The 15000-nt window shown below is 47.9% G+C and overlaps 1 protein-coding gene across 3 annotated transcripts in view; it reads left to right on the forward strand.

Annotated features, from left to right (window-relative positions):
• Positions 1-14874, forward strand: part of LOC118381584 (nuclear receptor subfamily 4 group A member 3-like) — a 33907-nt gene extending 19033 nt beyond the window's left edge. For all 3 annotated transcript variants that reach the window (XM_052514941.1, XM_052514943.1, XM_052514942.1), the window contains 5 exons: positions 2408-2537; positions 4949-5112; positions 5558-5757; positions 10532-10710; positions 12734-14874. In XM_052514941.1, the coding sequence (XP_052370901.1) occupies positions 2408-2537; positions 4949-5112; positions 5558-5757; positions 10532-10710; positions 12734-13005 (945 nt within the window). In that variant the 3' untranslated portion in view covers positions 13006-14874. The remainder of the gene's footprint in view (positions 1-2407; positions 2538-4948; positions 5113-5557; positions 5758-10531; positions 10711-12733) is intronic.
• The last annotated feature ends 126 nt before the right edge of the window (positions 14875-15000 follow it).

Genomic DNA, 15000 nt, shown 5'->3' on the forward strand with positions numbered 1-15000 from the left:
TTGAACCATAATGTTGAATCATAATGTAGAACCATAATGTAGAACCATAATGTTGAATCATAATGTTGAACCATAATGTAGAACCATAATGTAGAACCATAATGTTGAATCATAATGTAGAACCATAATGTTGAACCATAATGTTGAATCATAATGTAGAACCATAATGTAGAACCATAATGTAGAACCATAATGTTGAACCATAATGTTGAATCATAATGTAGAACCATAATGTTGAACCATAATGTAGAACCATAATGTTGAATCATAATGTAGAACCATAATGTAGAACCATAATGTTGAATCATAATGTTGAACCATAATGTAGAACCATAATGTAGAACCATAATGTTGAATCATAATGTAGAACCATAATGTTGAACCATAATGTTGAATCATAATGTAGAACCATAATGTTGAACCATAATGTAGAACCATAATGTTGAATCATAATGTAGAACCATAATGTAGAACCATAATGTTGAATCATAATGTTGAACCATAATGTAGAACCATAATGTAGAACCATAATGTTGAATCATAATGTAGAACCATAATGTTGAACCATAATGTTGAATCATAATGTAGAACCATAATGTTGAACCATAATGTTGAATCATAATGTAGAACCATAATGTTGAATCATAATGTTGAACCATAATGTAGAACCATAATGTTGAATCATAATGTTGAATCATAATGTAGAACCATAATGTAGAACCATAATGTAGAACCATAATGTAAATCATATCATGATGGAGATTTCTTTAATTACTAAGAGGCATATTTAAGAATAAAGCTTACATGAACAGAATAATATATTTTATTATTAAACAGGCAGTGGTCCCTTATAAATCATGTATTTGATGTTGTCCGGCCATCGTGCTTCAGCCTCAGACAGCTGTTATTAAGTGTATCATCATGTTTAACTTAAAGCCTAAAAGGATGTAATTCTCTTCAACCACATTAGCCTCAATAATGACCATAACCAACTTATCTCTGCATGCATGGGTCATTGACCGTTTAAGAGAGATGAGAGCGAGACATCGGAGCAATCAGGGGCGCCATGACAACCCCTCTCCTCCCGCACGCCCTCCATTACGCCACGGTTCCGGCCTCGCGCCGGAGCATATGGAATAATTGGTGTGTTATTGGTCTCCCGGGGGACCAGGCATGTGTGGCGCGAGGGGTTCCTAATTGGATTGATTTGTTTTGATGTGTTTTAGAGGCGCTGAAGGAGGTGAGGGACCCTATAGAGCCGGCCCATCTCAGACAGTTACACAGAGACTCATTACATCTTCAGGAACCAAAGGGTTCCATTATTTACCTCTAATAAAAGGATCCTTTAAAGCAGTTTGTTGGTCTCAGTTTATCCTGGCGTGCGCTCCCTGACACTATGAACTGGTTAACCAGACCAGTCAGGGTCACCAAATAGGAGACTGAAATGTAACGACTGCAAATATAAAGATTTGCATTGATTAAATGACTCTGTCATTACTGCGTATGCAGATGGTGAAGTTGTTTATTTTAGCTCTTTAATTGCTGTGTGTTTTACCACCAACATGCACCCAGCCAGACTGTCCGTGGGCAGCTCTCCCAGTGTCTCAGCAGGATCAGAGCAGGCACAGTAGGCTACCCTACTGATCAGACTCGCTCCATTAGCCTGGCACGTGCATGGGGATAGATGGACAACTCAATAAACTGTCATAATAATATTGTTCTCCTCTGTGCAGGGAGCGCGCAGGGCCGTCTCTGATTTCATTTTAATAAGGTCAGTAATAATGGCGCGAGCAAGCCGAGGAGAAAACAGCTCCCGAGGGGCCCATTGAGAGGCGCGATGCGCGAGGCCCCGGAGGTGCCACTAGAGCTGACCCGCTAGCTTCACAAACAATCTGATCACGCGGCTCCGCGGCCGCCGTCCCCTGTCTCGCGGGACCCGCCTCGGCACGCCACGCGCTCATGCCTATTGTCATCCCCCTCGCGCTAATAAAATTGTCCCTCCTGCAGGCGAGGCATGTCGGGAAATTAATTTGATCTAATTATCCTGATGTCACCGCCGTCTTTCAACACGTAATTAAAATGTGACCTGCGAGCTTCCTCCTCTATTCTCCACCGGAGAGAAAAAACACAAACTGAATTAAATAAATCAAGTGTTTGGTGGCTGATTGTGTCCCTTCTTCCTGTCCGTGGTGGCTGATCCAGACACACACACACACACACACACACACACACACACACACACACACACACACACACACACACACACACACACACACACACACACACACACACACACACACACACACACACACACACACACACACACACACACACACACACACACACACATTCTTTCTCCCTCTCTCTCTCACACACACTCACTTGTTCTGTGTATGTGTCCCCACAGCGTACGGTGCAGAAGAATGCCAAGTATGTGTGCCTGGCCAGTAAGAACTGTCCGGTGGACAAACGGAGACGCAACCGCTGCCAGTACTGCCGCTTCCAGAAGTGCCTCAGTGTCGGCATGGTGAAGGAGGGTAGGAACACACTCACACACAAACTCTCGTGCACGATCACAATCAGTCCCGTTAGCTCATTTTCCTATAGAACACATCTTCTAATAAGGTAAATCTGACCCCTGGTCTCCATGGTGATGGTGTGTATCTCTAATGATGGTGTGATTGGCCGGTAATGGTCTGGCCTATACAGCAGTCACACAGGTGCACACGCCCAATGCACACATTTTGCTTTGGTAAGACAAGGACTTAAGTTGTGAAAATCAGACAGACTGGCATCTCCTACTGATTCTAGGACCCACACAATCCGTGTCACCCTCTAACTCTCCCACAGTAACTCTCCCACAGTAACTCTCACACCGTAACTCTCCCACCGTAACTCTCCCACAGTAACTCTCACACCGTAACTCTCCCACAGTAACTCTCCCACAGTAACTCTCCCACAGTAACTCTCACACCGTAACTCTCTCACAGTAACTCTCCCACAGTAACTCTCCCACAGTAACTCTCACACCGTAACTCTCCCACAGTAACTCTCCCACAGTAACTCTCCCACAGTAACTCTCACACCGTAACTCTCCCACAGTAACTCTCCCACAGTAACTCTCCCACAGTAACTCTCCCACAGTAACAGTAACTCTCACACCGTAACTCTCCCACAGTAACTCTCCCACAGTAACTCTCCCACAGTAACTCTCACACAGTAACTCTCCCACAGTAACTCTCCCACAGTAACTCTCACACCGTAACTCTCCCACAGTAACTCTCCCACAGTAACTCTCACACTGTAACTCTCCCACAGTAACTCTCCCACAGTAACTCTCACACCGTAACTCTCCCACAGTAACTCTCCCACAGTAACTCTCCCACAGTAACTCTCACACAGAAACTCTCATACAGCAACTCTCCCACCGTAACTCTCCCACAGTAACTCTCCCACAGTAACTCTCCCACAGTAACTCTCACACCGTAACTCTCCCACAGTAACTCTCCCACAGTAACTCTCACACCGTAACTCTCTCACAGTAACTCTCCCACAGTAACTCTCCCACAGTAACTCTCCCACAGTAACTCTCCCACAGTAACTCTCACACCGTAACTCTCCCACAGTAACTCTCCCACAGTAACTCTCACACCGTAACTCTCTCACAGTAACTCTCCCACAGTAACTCTCCCACAGTAACTCTCCTACAGTAACTCTCCCACAGTAACTCTCCCACAGTAACTCTCCCACAGTAACTCTCCCACCGTAACTCTCCCACAGTAACTCTCACACCGTAACTCTCCCACAGTAACTCTCCCACAGTAACTCTCACACCGTAACTCTCCCACAGTAACTCTCTCACAGTAACTCTCCCACAGTAACTCTCCCACAGTAACTCTCACACCGTAACTCTCCCACAGTAACTCTCCCACAGTAACTCTCCCACAGTAACTCTCACACAGTAACTCTCACACAGTAACTCTCCCACCGTAACTCTCCCACAGTAACTCTCCCACAGTAACTCTCCCACAGTAACTCTCACACAGTAACTCTCACACAGTAACTCTCCCACCGTAACTCTCACACAGTAACTCTCCTACAGTAACTCTCACACAGAAACTCTCACACAGTAGCTCTCACACAGTAACTCTCCCAAAGTAACTCTCACACAGAAACTCTCACAAAGTAACTCTCACACAGTAACTCTCCCACAGTAACTCTCCCACAGCTCCACTGCCCTCTGCTGGCCAGTAACAGTGGGAATGGTGGAACAGTGGGAAGGATGGGACTGGGATTTTCATCTTTCATCAGCAGTTTACCAAAATGAGCCATACCTGCTATCCTCACCCATTTTCTCCCTCTAATGTGGTACTGGTCTCTCTCCTGTCTGAAATCTGATCTCTATCTCTCCTGTCTGAAATATAATCTCTCTCTCTCCTGTCTGAAATCTAATCTCTCTCTCTCCTGTCTGAAATTTGATGTCTCTCTCCTGTCTGAAATCTGATCTCTCTCTCTTGTCTGAAATCTGATCTCTCTCTCTCTCTCCTGTCTGAAATCTGATATCTCTCTCCTGTCGAAATCTGATCTCTCTCTCCCTCCTGTCTGAAATTTGATCTCTCTCTCTCTCTCCTGTTTGAAATCTGATCTCTCTCTCCTGTCTGAAATCTGACCCCTCTCTCTCTTTCCTGTCTGAAATCTGACCTCTCTCTCTATCTCTCCTGTCCGAAATCTGATCTCTCTCTCTCCTGTCTGAAATTTGATCTCTCTCTCTCTCGTGCCTGAAATCTGATCTCTCTCTCATGTCTGAAATCTGATCTCTCTCTCGTGTCTGAAATCTGATCTCTTTTTCCTGTCTGAAATCTGATCTCTCACTCCTGTCTGAAATCTGATCTCTCTCTCCTGTCTGAAAGCTGATCTCCCTCTCTCTCTCTCTATGGTCTCTCCTCAGTGGTGCGTACAGACAACCTGAAGGGCCGTCGAGGTCGTCTGCCCTCCAAACCAAAGAGCCCGCTGCAGGCGGAGTCCTCGCCTCCCTCGCCTCCCCTCAGCCTGCTCTCTGCTCTGCTCAGGGCCTACTCACACTGCACTCCCAGGGAACTAGACTACAGCCAGGTAGGCTACCTCTGTCTCTCTGTCTCTGTCTCTGTCTCGCTCTCTGTGTCTCTGTGTCTCTGTCTCTGTGTCTCTCTCCATCTGTCTCTGTCTCTCTCTGTGTCTCTGTGTCTCTGTTCCTCTGTCTCTCTCTCTCTGTGTCCCTGTCACTCTCTCTCTCTCTCTCTCTCTCTCTCTCTCTCTCTCTCTCTCTGTCTCTCTCTGTGTCTCTGTGTCTCTGTCTCTCTCTCTCTGTGTCTCTGTGTCTCTGTCTTTCTGTCTCTCTCTCTCTCAATCTCTCGCTCTGTCTCTCTGTTTCTCTGTGTCTTTGTGTCTCTCTCTGTCTCTCTGTCTTTCTGTCTCTCTCTCTCTGTCTCCCTGTCTCTCTGTTTCTCTCATTCTCTCCAACCCAACCTTTGATCTCTAACCCACTACGTTCCTTCCCCTCTCACTTTCTGTACGATAGTTCAGTGCGGCGGAAGCCCCCTCCTCCTCCTCTGACACCCAGTACATACAGCTCTTCTATAGGCTGCTCACCATCTCCATGGAGACCACACGTTGCTGGGCCGACCGGCTGCCCGGCTTCAATGAGCTTCACGGCGATGACCAAAACCTTCTCATAGACTCCGCCTTTCTGGAGCTCTTCGTCCTGCGATTGGCCCACAGGTAAGCGGGGAGGAGTGACACACACCCGGCCACACCCACGTGGCCTTGCCTACACCTACCTGACCACGCCCACCAGGCCACACCCACCTGGCCACACCTACCTGGCCACACCTACCTGGCCACACCATACCTGGCCACACCTACCTGGCCAAATCTACCTGGCCACAACTACCTGGCCAAATCTACCTGGCCACACCTACCTGGCCACATCTACCTGGCCACACCTACCTGGCCACACCTACCTGGCCACACCTACCTGGCCACATCTACCTGGCCACATCTACCTGGCCACACCTACCTGGCCACACATACCTGGCCAAATCTACCTGGCCACATCTACCTGGCCACACCTACCTGGCCTTGTCTCTAGCTGTGTTTTTCTTTTCTTAATGAATGGAGACCATCATGACGGAGACACGGTTCCGATCCCTTGAGTCTGGTGTTTGACGTACAGAAGTTGGTGTGTGTGTGTGTGTGTGTGTGTGTGTGTGTGTGTGTGTGTGTGTGTGTGTGTGTGTGTGTGTGTGTGTGTGTGTGTGTGTGTGTGTGTGTGTGTGTGTGTGTGTAGGCATGTGAGTGTTTATAGAGGGATGAACCAGTCATTTATTGACAGAGCTGAGTCAACTTTAGACCTGACGTCATGTTTCTACTTCAGAACATTCTATAAGTCTTCAGTTTGTCTAAACTGTAACGGCCAAACTTCAGCTCCTGTGTGTGTGTGTGTGTGTGTGTGTGTGTGTGTGTGTGTGTGTGTGTGTGTGTGTGTGTGTGTGTGTGTGTGTGTGTGTGTGTGTGTGTGTGTGTGTGTGTGTGTGTGTGTGTGTGGATACCTGCAGTGCCATTGTGAGCACCCCAGCCTGTCTGTACCACAGCGTTGCTATGGGTTACTGTACTGACCCCGAGAGTATGTGGTTGGCTAAATTTATGGGATGGCAAAGGGAGGGGTACAAGCTCATCCTTTTGTCTAAGCAGTTGTCTGGGACAGAAAACACACACACACGCACACACACACACACACACACACACACACACACACACACACACACACACACACACACACACACACACACACACACACACACACACACACACACACACACTGCATTTAGCATGTGTATGTTACTTCTACTAAAACTCTACACAATTAGAAAGTGTACAGCACAGCCCTATCCCCAGCCTGGCCTCCAGGTGCATGGTGGGTAGGGGGTGGGTGGTGGCGTCTCAGCCCCACCAGGGGGGCACCAGCCTGGGCCTCTGACTCACTCTGGACTGGTGATTCAGAGAGGCCTCCATCACACACACACACCAGCAACCAAACATCATGCAGTCACCTCCCACTGCACAGGAACGTCACACACGGTGGTTTCAGTACTCTTCCTTTCACTCATTGCAGAGAGAGACAAACAAACACACACACACACACTCACTATGATTGCAGTTGCGATCCTGCTATGGCCCTGTGGTGAACCAAGATGCCTCCGGCCCCAAATGTACAGTATGTGTTACCATGCACATGAGTGTGTTTTTGTGTGTGTGTATGTGTGTGTGTGTGTGTGTGTAGGGTATATTTGCACCGGTCCTGCTGGTGTTGCCGTAATCACTCAAAAATGGTCGTCATGGTTATTGGGTGATCTCTGTGGTGACGGTTGTAGTCAGGGGAGAGAGGAATGTGTGGCAGACATCCAGGAGTGAGCAATGGTGTGTGTGTGTGTGTGTGTGTTTGTCTGCTGAGTCTCTCTTCCATCTCTTACTTTGGACCCTCTCCAGACCCCTCCCTCATTCCTCTTCTCTAGTGCCCCCTACTAACCTCTTCATCCATCCATCCTCTCTCCCTCTCATTTCTCTCTTGTTCCCCCTCTCCTCTCTCCTCTCCTCTCCTCTACTCTTGGGATCCCCACTTGGTACTGACTGGCAAGTGCTAAGAGTGTGTGTCTATTTGTGAGTGAGTATGTCTCTGTGTGTGTGTTTGTTTGTGTATGTGAGTGGGTGTGGGTGCATGCATTCATGTGTTTTTATGAGTGTGTGTGTAGATGAGGTTGGAGTTCTCTTAAACTGTAATGAGGATAATTAGACACACAGTATTTCATCTCTCTCATAACTGCTAACCAGCACAGCTAATGTTAGTACAGACTTTCATATGAGGCTACACACAACCTCCCTCCCTCCCTCCCTCCCTCCCTCCCTCCCTCCCTCCCTCCCTCCCTCCCTCCCTCCCTCCCTCCCTCCCTCCCTCCCTCCCTCCCTCCCTCCCTCCCTCCCTCCCTCCCTCCCCTCTCTCTCCATCTCTCTCCATCTCTCTCCCTCATCCTCCCTCATCTCCCTGTCTCTCTCTCTCCATCTCTCTCTCCTCATCTCACTGTCTCTCTCTCTCTCTCTCTCTCTCTCTCTCTCTCTCTCTCTCTCTCTCTCTCTCTCTCTCTCTCTCTTTCTCTCTTTCTCTCTCTCTCTCTCGCTCTCTCTATCTCTCCCTCATCCTCCTCATCTCCCTGTCTCCCTCCCTCCCTCCCTCCCTCCCTCCCTCCCTCCCTCCCTCCCTCCCTCCCTCCCTCCCTCCCTCCCTCCCTCCCTCCCTCCCCTCCCTCCTCCTCTCTCTCCATCTCTCTCCCTCATCCTCCTCATCTCCCTGTCTCTCTCTCTCCATCTCTCTCCCCTCATCCTCCTCATCTCCCTGTCTCTCTCTCTCCATCTCTCTTCCTCATCCTCCTCGTATCTCTCTCTCCCTCATCCTCCTCATCTCCCCCTCTCTCTCTCTCTCTCTCTCTCATCTCTCTCCCTCATCCTCCTCATCTCCCTGTCTCTCTCTCTCCATCCCTCATCCTCCTCATCTCACTGTCTCTCTCTCTCTCTCTCTCTCTCTCTCTCTCTCTCTCTCTCTCTCTCTCTCTCTCTCTCTCGCTCTCTCTCTCTCTCCCTCATCCTCCTCATCTCCCTGTCTCTCCCTCTCCCCATCTCTCTCCCTCATCCTCCTCATCTCCCTGTCTCTCTCTCTCCCCATCTCTCTCCCTCATCCTCCTCATCTCCCCCCTCTCTCTCTCTCTCTCTCCATCTCTCTCCCTCATCCTCCTCATCTCACTGTCTCTCTCTCTCTCTCTCTCTCTCTCTCTCTCTCTCTCTCTCTCTCTCTCTCTCTCTCTCTCTCTCTCTCTCTCTCTCGCTCTCTCGCTCTCTCTATCTCTCCCTCATCCTCCTCATCTCCCTGTCTCTCCCTCTCCCCATCTCTCTCCCTCATCCTCCTCATCTCCCTGTCTCTCCCTCTCCCCATCTCTCTCCCTCATCCTCCTCATCTCCCTGTCTCTCTCTCTCCCCATCTCTCTCCCTCATCCTCCTCATCTCCCTGTCTCTCTCTCTCCCCATCTCTCTCCCTCATCCTCCTCATCTCCCTGTCTCTCTCTCTCTCTCTCTGCTGGATGCATCAGCTCTCTGCTTTGGAGTTTTATATGAAGGAAGAGACGCTCACCTATAAGGCACTAATAAAGAACATTCATCGCTCTCCTACTCTGTCTATCTCTCCTTTTCTCTCTCTCTCTCTCCTTCTCTCTCTCTCTCTCCTTCTCTCTCTCATTCTCTCTCTCTCTCTCTCTCTCTCTCTCGCTCTCTCTCTCTCTCTCCCTCTCCCCCTCTATATCTCTCTATAGTAAGAGGGGAGTAGGGTGACTGTTTGTGTAAACGATGGTTAAATGCATCTGAGAAAAGCTTTACAAACCAGATCTGTGTTTCCACTGTGTACCACAGCCTAACCCCTGCTCCCCCCTCCACACACACACACACACACGAACACACACACACACACACACACATGCATGCACACACACAAACACAGCCCTCTGCTCTAACCCTTCACCTTCCCCCACACCGCTGCACAGAAACACAGGAATGCTTTAAAACGTTCTAATTGGAAAACACAACTTTAATCAGCTGCATGCCTGCGTTTGATGTGTGTGTGTGTGTGTGTGTGTGTGTGTGTGTGTGTGTGTGTGTGTGTGTGTGTGTGTGTGTGTGTGTGTGTGTGTGTGTGTGTGTGTGTGTGTGTGTGTGTGTGTGTGTGTGTGTGCTGCCACTGTTTCTCATTTGTAGTTATTGTAATTGTTTCCTTGCTCAGTGTTTTAGACCGGGGAACTAAAAGCCAATAGGAAAGCTCCTAAGAGACATATGATTCCCACCACACACTCAGGGCACAGAGATCAACGCACTGTGTGTTCAATATTTATACTACACTGTCTACTAATACACTCTCCTCTCTCTCCTCTCTCGGTACTCCCTCACTTTTCTCTTTCACACTCTCCTCTCTCTCCTTTCTCTCTCTACTCTCTCCTCTATCTCATCTCTCTCCTCTCTCTCCTCTCTCTCCTCTCTCTCCTTTATCTCCTCTCTCTCCTTTCTCTCTCTACTCTCTCCTCTATCTCCTCTCTCTCCTTTCTCTCTCTACTCTCTCCTCTATCTCCTCTCTCTCCTTTCTCTCTCTACTCTCTCCTCTATCTCCTCTCTCTCCTTTCTCTCTCTACTCTCTCCTCTATCTCCTCTCTCTCATCTCTCTCCTCTATCTCCTCTCTCTCCTTTCTCTCTCATCTCTCTCCTCTCTCTCTACTCCCTCGCTTTTCTCTTTCACTCTCTCCTCTCTATATCTCCTCTCTCTCTACTATCTCCTCTCTCATCTCTCTCTCTACTCTCTCTCCTCTATCTCATCTCTCTCCTCTCTCTCTACTCCCTCGCTTTTCTCTTTCACTCTCTCCTCTCTATATCTCCTCTCCCTCTTTCTGCTCTCTCTTTCTGTCAGGTCTTTGTTGTCGGAGGATAAGCTGGTGTTCTGTAATGGCCTGGTGCTGAGCAGGTTCCAGTGTCTGAGAGGTTTTGGAGAGTGGCTGGACTCCATCAGAGACTTCTCCTCTCATCTACAGAGTCTCAACCTGGACACATCCGCCTTCTCCTGCCTGACTGCCCTGGTGCTGCTCACAGGTAACACACACACCCATGCGCACACACACACAAACACACACACATACACACACACAGGTAATACACACCCAATCCTTTGTTTGTAGGCTTTAGGTTAAGCCTCGTCACTCAGTGTTGTCACAGCAATCAGGTTAAATTCATAGACGTCTCACACACTTTTTGTAGTGTAACATTTTTGGTCCATTAAAAATTATATTTTCCCTAGCCCCTAACCCTTAACCTAACCCTAACCTTAGCCTTAACCCTAACTCTTAAGCTTAAAATAGCATTTGAATAAATTCAGGACCTGACAATTCCTGACTTTTCAAAAAAGATCTTGTTTTCCTACCTTCTCAGGACATTCAGGTGAAATGTTAGGACATTGGGGTCCCGTTAATGTAATAAAACAAGTACACAAACACCCTAACACACACTCCCTAATACCCTAACACAGACATTAGCACACACACACTTAAACACACCTCGGTCCGGAAGGTACACCTGATCTCCGGCAGCACCTGCTGCACCTGTCAGACACCTGGTCCCTTAATCAGAGCATGAGTGTGAACCACGTAGGAGCATCACTGATTCCTTCGTGTGTGTGTGTGTTCTGCTGAATGCCTCTTGCACACAGAACAGAATACACTATCTGACTCTACCCCCACACACTTCAACAGACAGTGAGTAAAGAGCTGAGAGCAGACAGGGGAGAGCAGAGGGTCATTCAACAAAGAGAAACCTTTTATCTCACTCTTTTATTTACCCTCGTTGAACTATTTTTTGCCGAACATGTTACTTAGCAGGTAGCCTAGTGGTTAGACTAGTAACCGAAAGGTTGTTAGATCAAATCCCCAAGCTGACTAGGTAAAAATATGTCGTTCTGCCCCTGAACAAGGCAGTTAACCCACTGTTCCTAAGCCGTCATTGTAAATAAGAATTTGTTCTTAACTGACTTGCCTGGTTAAATTTGAAAAGATACGAGATTTCAAATTCTACTACACCCCTTTCCCCCACACACAGTCCAATCCCTGTCCCCCACCCTCTCCTCTCCTCTCTGGGGGAGCACTTAACTCTGTGCCGGATCGACCGGGTCACCGTGGAGCTCGGCTCTGGAATGGTGTCCGAACGGCTCTCAGTGGCACTCTGCCACCTCCACACAGCACACAGGACACTGCTACTGTAGAGCTGCTAGAACCATCGACCGCGGCAGAGTGGCCTCTGCAGAAAGACAGCCATCGATCCCTCCTTCCCTCCCCAGGAACTCAGTTAGAGAGAGAAAGAATGGATTCAGAGAAGAATGAGAGGGTATAGAGGTGAGGCAGAGAGCATGAGGTCTGAGAGCTGTCTCTCTCAGTGAGAGGTGAAAAGGACCTCGGCAGTGACTGCAGCACCAAACACACAGCGCACAAAAGAGTCCAACAACACAGACAGTAGACGTCTCACACTGAGGCGAGCATTCTACACACACACTCACACAGTACACACACTCTTTCTGACACAAACTACGTGTGTGTGTGACTGTCTGGACACCCTGTTCTCTACAGAATGAGTTAGTGTCACATTAAGGCTGGTCGGGTTGCTAAGGGCAGTGAATGTGTGTGTGTCTAATCTCATTTGGCTGCTCACAGGAGCGAATAATCTGCTAATTGTTGAGCACTGGCTACTTGTGTTGATGTCAACCTCTTAGAGCAGGCGAGTGTGTTTATGTGAGAGTGTGTGTGTGTGTTTATATGTAAATCGTCACAGGACTCGGGTGGGGGGTATGTTAGGTTAGTGTGTGTATTGATCTGCAGTGAGAGACACAGACAGGGTGTGTATGTCTCGGAGGTTTAGAGCCTGTTTAAGGTTTAAGGCTGCGGTAACATAATAACAACAAGATCCACAGGAACTAATGAGATGGAATTGAATGGAAAACAAGATGGAGTTTGTGCTTCGAGCTGGTAGCGCTCTGAGCAAGTGGAGGAGCACTGTGTGCATGTGTGTCCTGTATCTCTCTTTGTGTATCTGTTTAGTGTGTAACCCGTTTTTCCCTCTGTCTCCACAGAGCAGGTCCCAGGACTGAAGGACAGTAAGCGTGTTGAGGAGCTGCAGAACAAGGTGGTCTGTTGCCTTAGAGACCACCTGGGCTTTGGCCCCTCCTCCTCCTCCTCCTCCTCCTCCAAGGCCACGCCCCCTCTAAGTCGTGTGCTGGGTGTTAGGGCGGAGCTCCGCTCCCAGAGGACCCAGGGTCTGCAGAGGATCTTCTACCTGAAGCTGGAGGACCTAGTCCCACCCCCACCTCTGATTGACAGGTTCCTAGACACTCTGCCCTACTGATGCTGCCTGGGCTGATTATGCCCACACATACGTGTCACATCCTGTTTAAGACACCCCCCCACCTCCCCCAGAGCACCACGCAGCCACGCTCAGAGGAGCGAGACTCGCTGAGCCAAGCTGAGAGACAGCCAATCAAATTGCTTTTCACTCATTAAGGACAACCAATCAAAAAATGCTTTTCACGCCATAAAGACAATTATTCATATGCTTACCACTTTCTATCTGGACCGTTTTTCTCATGTGAAGGGAGGATTTGAAAGGATGACAAAAAAAATGAAAGGGACATTTCTCTGTCCTGTTTCAGTCTGGTTATGCCTGAAGGAGGAAAATAAGACCCAGGTCTTTGTTCTGGACTGGTTGGGCCTGCTTCAGTCTGATTCGGTTCAGTCTGAAGTTCATAGCAGTCTGTCCTAGGGGCAGGGGAAGGCAGTCTGTGTGAGTAGCTGTGTGACGCTCTGATGATGTCCCAGGGAAACAGAAGCTGTGTTTGTTTTGTGTTCCCCCTGCGAAATTGGAGGAAGGAGACATTTAAATAAAAAAAGGTATCGTCAGTCAAGACGACGTACAGCGTGAGTGACCCAGCAATCTGTCTGTGTGTGTGTGAGCTTAGTCACACAACAGAAGGCATTAAAACTATATAAAACACCCAACACACACAGTGAAGTGACTGCTGTTTGGCTCTGTTGTCCAAGTGCAATTTCTTTAGTGCTATCTTTTTTTTAAAGCAACAGCTAGAGATGGAAAGGTTTCATTTCAAACTCTAAATGATTTTAATACTAAGACTGGCCATGTACTGCCAGTCTGTCAGTAGCTCCGGGAGAAAGAGAGATTGGTGAGGAGGTACTGAGAACTAACCATTGATGACTCAGTCTCTCAGACTTGAACTGGCTGTAGTAGATTTAAGAATGAACTCTTAGGATTATTGGGAGGAAAGAACGCAAGCAGCACTTACACCCTCAGAGGGTGACAAGCACAGACACACACCCACCCTGCTCCCCGAGAGAGGGAGCGAAGAGGCAGAGAGGAGGAGAACAGGAGAGGAGGAAAGGGGGGCTGGGAGTAGAAGGGTGCTCCATGGATGACTGTAAGGGGCCTGCGAGAGGTTGAAACATTCCGCAGTCATGCTCTTTTTATATGTTTGTAATATGGAGGCTGTGAGAGATTGGAGGACAGTGTTACTGTCTATGTGTTTCTGTGTAGGAGTACAGGAGCATATGCATGGTGTGTTATAAGCTGTTATAAGCTCTTATGAAGCTGTTATGACAGCCTGGCCTGGTTTGTGTGTCAGACTACGCCTGTGTGTGTGTGTGTGTGTGTGTGTGTGTGTGTGTGTGTGTGTGTGTGTGTGTGTGTGTGTGTGTGTGTGTATGTGTGTGTGGTCCCCCCCCCCTCCACCCGGCCATCCACCATTACACATCACAGACTCACTCACAGGCATCCGTTTTGAAAGAAGGAAAAAATACAATTCTATAGATATATAAATATATATATACAAAACTAATATTTTGAAGTGTTTTTAGCTTTTTCAAATATTGTGGTACAAGTTGTGCATTGTTTTTTTGAAGAAGAGAAATTAAAAGAAGTAAAAAAAGTTGTTTTCTATTTCCCTCTGACTAGAGCTTTTGTTCATCACTTTGACATCATGAAGTAGACCTGGTTATTCTGACTGACTGGTTATTCTGACTGACTGGTTATTCTGACTGACTGAGTCTGCTGATCCTATCATCATTATCATTGTCATCATCATCATCATCATCATCACTCACAGTACCATGAATTCATGTTATATCAGGACAATGAGGGAAACCAGAGGATTCACTGCAAGGAATTGATCCTGCACACATTTCTAAATAAATGAAATAAAAATCACTGAATAAGTGTGATATGTGAAATTAAGTGTGTGTGTCTGAGTGTCTGAGTGTCTGAACGCGCGCGCGTGTGTGTGTGTGTGTGTTTGAGTGTGTGTATGTGTGTCTGAGTGTGTGTGGTTGTGTC

The sequence above is a fragment of the Oncorhynchus keta genome, unplaced genomic scaffold (genome assembly GCF_023373465.1).
Source record: "Oncorhynchus keta strain PuntledgeMale-10-30-2019 unplaced genomic scaffold, Oket_V2 Un_scaffold_20222_pilon_pilon, whole genome shotgun sequence".
Lineage (NCBI taxonomy): Eukaryota > Metazoa > Chordata > Actinopteri > Salmoniformes > Salmonidae > Oncorhynchus > Oncorhynchus keta.